Source organism: Elephantulus edwardii, unplaced genomic scaffold (genome assembly GCF_000299155.1).
Source record: "Elephantulus edwardii isolate Elephantulus edwardi_28Jun2011 unplaced genomic scaffold, EleEdw1.0 scaffold00342, whole genome shotgun sequence".
In the NCBI taxonomy this organism is placed as follows: domain Eukaryota; kingdom Metazoa; phylum Chordata; class Mammalia; order Macroscelidea; family Macroscelididae; genus Elephantulus; species Elephantulus edwardii.
Genome location: NW_006400092.1, coordinates 2241447 through 2243116, shown reverse-complemented (window position 1 = coordinate 2243116; position 1670 = coordinate 2241447). Strand labels below are relative to the sequence as shown.

Here is a 1670-nt window from a genome sequence, read left to right as displayed (position 1 = left end):
GGGATTATAAAAGGAGAAATGATGCCTTTGAGCTGTGGTGCTGGAGAAGAGTGTTGAATATACCATGGACTGCTAGGAGAACAAACAGGTTCATCCTAGAGAGGGTGAAACCAGGCTGCTCCTTGGAGGCAAGGATTCTGAAGCTTTGTCTGGCATACTTTGGATATGTTTCAAGGAGGGACGAGTCCATGGAGAGGGACATTATACTTGAGGGGATGGAGGAATGGTGCAGGAGAGGGACACCTTTGGTGATATGGATTGACTCAGTGACTTGGGTAATGGAAGTGGGTGTGTCAGAGACAGTAAGGTAAGAGCTGTAAGAGCAGGGTTAAGAGCTATTGTACATAGGGTCACTATGAGTCACAGGTGATTTGATGGCACATAACAACAACAACAATAGCAATATTAATATTTCTAGTGCTAGAGATAAGTGTGATTTAGCATGAGTAATGAGTTATTTACAGGATTTGACTATGCCCTTTTTAGCATTGTTTGTTGGTGTTAAGTCAACCCTAAATCATAGTAAAACAAAAGGAAACCCTGCCTTATTCTTTCTGAGCTCTGCTTATAATCTCTGCTGTACTTAAACTCATTGTTGCAAGCACTGTGTTGTTGCTGTCCATTCGCCGGCAACCAACAGCAACACCCTGATGGGGGCAAGCACAACGGAGATACACCACTCTGGGAGAGGATCAGAGAGAGTCAATCCAGCTCAATTTTATTGGGGACTACAGTGCACTTATAGACAAGCATGTAAACAGGAAGACAGGATAGGGAGGGCTTATAGATTTAGGACCGTGCAGACTATTCCCAGCTCAACAGATGTGGCAGCCGTCTTCCCAGGTGGCGCGCTTTCTCAAGCCAGTACAGCCAAACACAGGGGAGCTTTCTCTACCCGGTATTAAAGGCAATTGGGAGACTTGCACTTATCTGGAGCTTAGGCGATCTGCCTGGCCAGAGGCCCTTCCTTCCTCCCCAACATTCCCCAACACTATGTCACTCCATCTCATTGGGAATCTTCCCTTTTTTGCTGACCTTCTACTTTTCTTTGTAAGTAATTTTTAAATTGTGCTTTTAATGAAAGTTTGCAGAAAATTTGGATTTCCATTCATTGTTGCACATTTTCCACCCCACCTCCCCCCCACCCCAAGTTTGCTTTTCTCTTAAAAAAAATCATTCATTGTCACACAATTTCCTCCCTCCCCTCACCCCAGTCCTCTTTGCTATACACCTCATATTCTGGGCTGTTGTCATGCAAATAATGCCTAATCATATATTCCTTTTAAACAATTTTTCTGTTATCTGTTCCAAAGCAGTGTTCATCATTTATCCCTCTTTTCTTTTTTTTCCCATTTTATATCTTCTTTATTTAGGAAAAGACTTGAAAACATACAGAAATCCCTAGAGACGGCTTTCTCAGAGGCAGTATGGCGGCAGCCACCTGCTGTTGTGCTGGACGACCTCGATCTCATTGTTGGCCTGCCTGCCCTTCCTGAACACGAGCAGAGCCCTGCCACAGTTCAGAGCCAGCGCCTCGTACACGGTAACATCCCACCTAATAGCTCACACTCCTTCAGCCTTGATACTGAATATACTCTTATAGAGAATAGAACAAAGAATTTAATTACAGAATAATAATAATAATAATAATAATAATAATAATAATAATA

At 42.9% G+C, this 1670-nt stretch overlaps 1 protein-coding gene across 1 annotated transcript in view; it reads left to right on the top strand.

Annotated features, from left to right (window-relative positions):
• The window catches only part of GDF3 (growth differentiation factor 3), a 113150-nt gene that overhangs the window by 9566 nt on the left and 101914 nt on the right, over positions 1-1670 (top strand). Inside the window, exon 2 of the mRNA XM_006901767.1 lies at positions 1374-1543. Coding sequence (XP_006901829.1) covers positions 1374-1543 — 170 coding nt within the window. The remainder of the gene's footprint in view (positions 1-1373; positions 1544-1670) is intronic.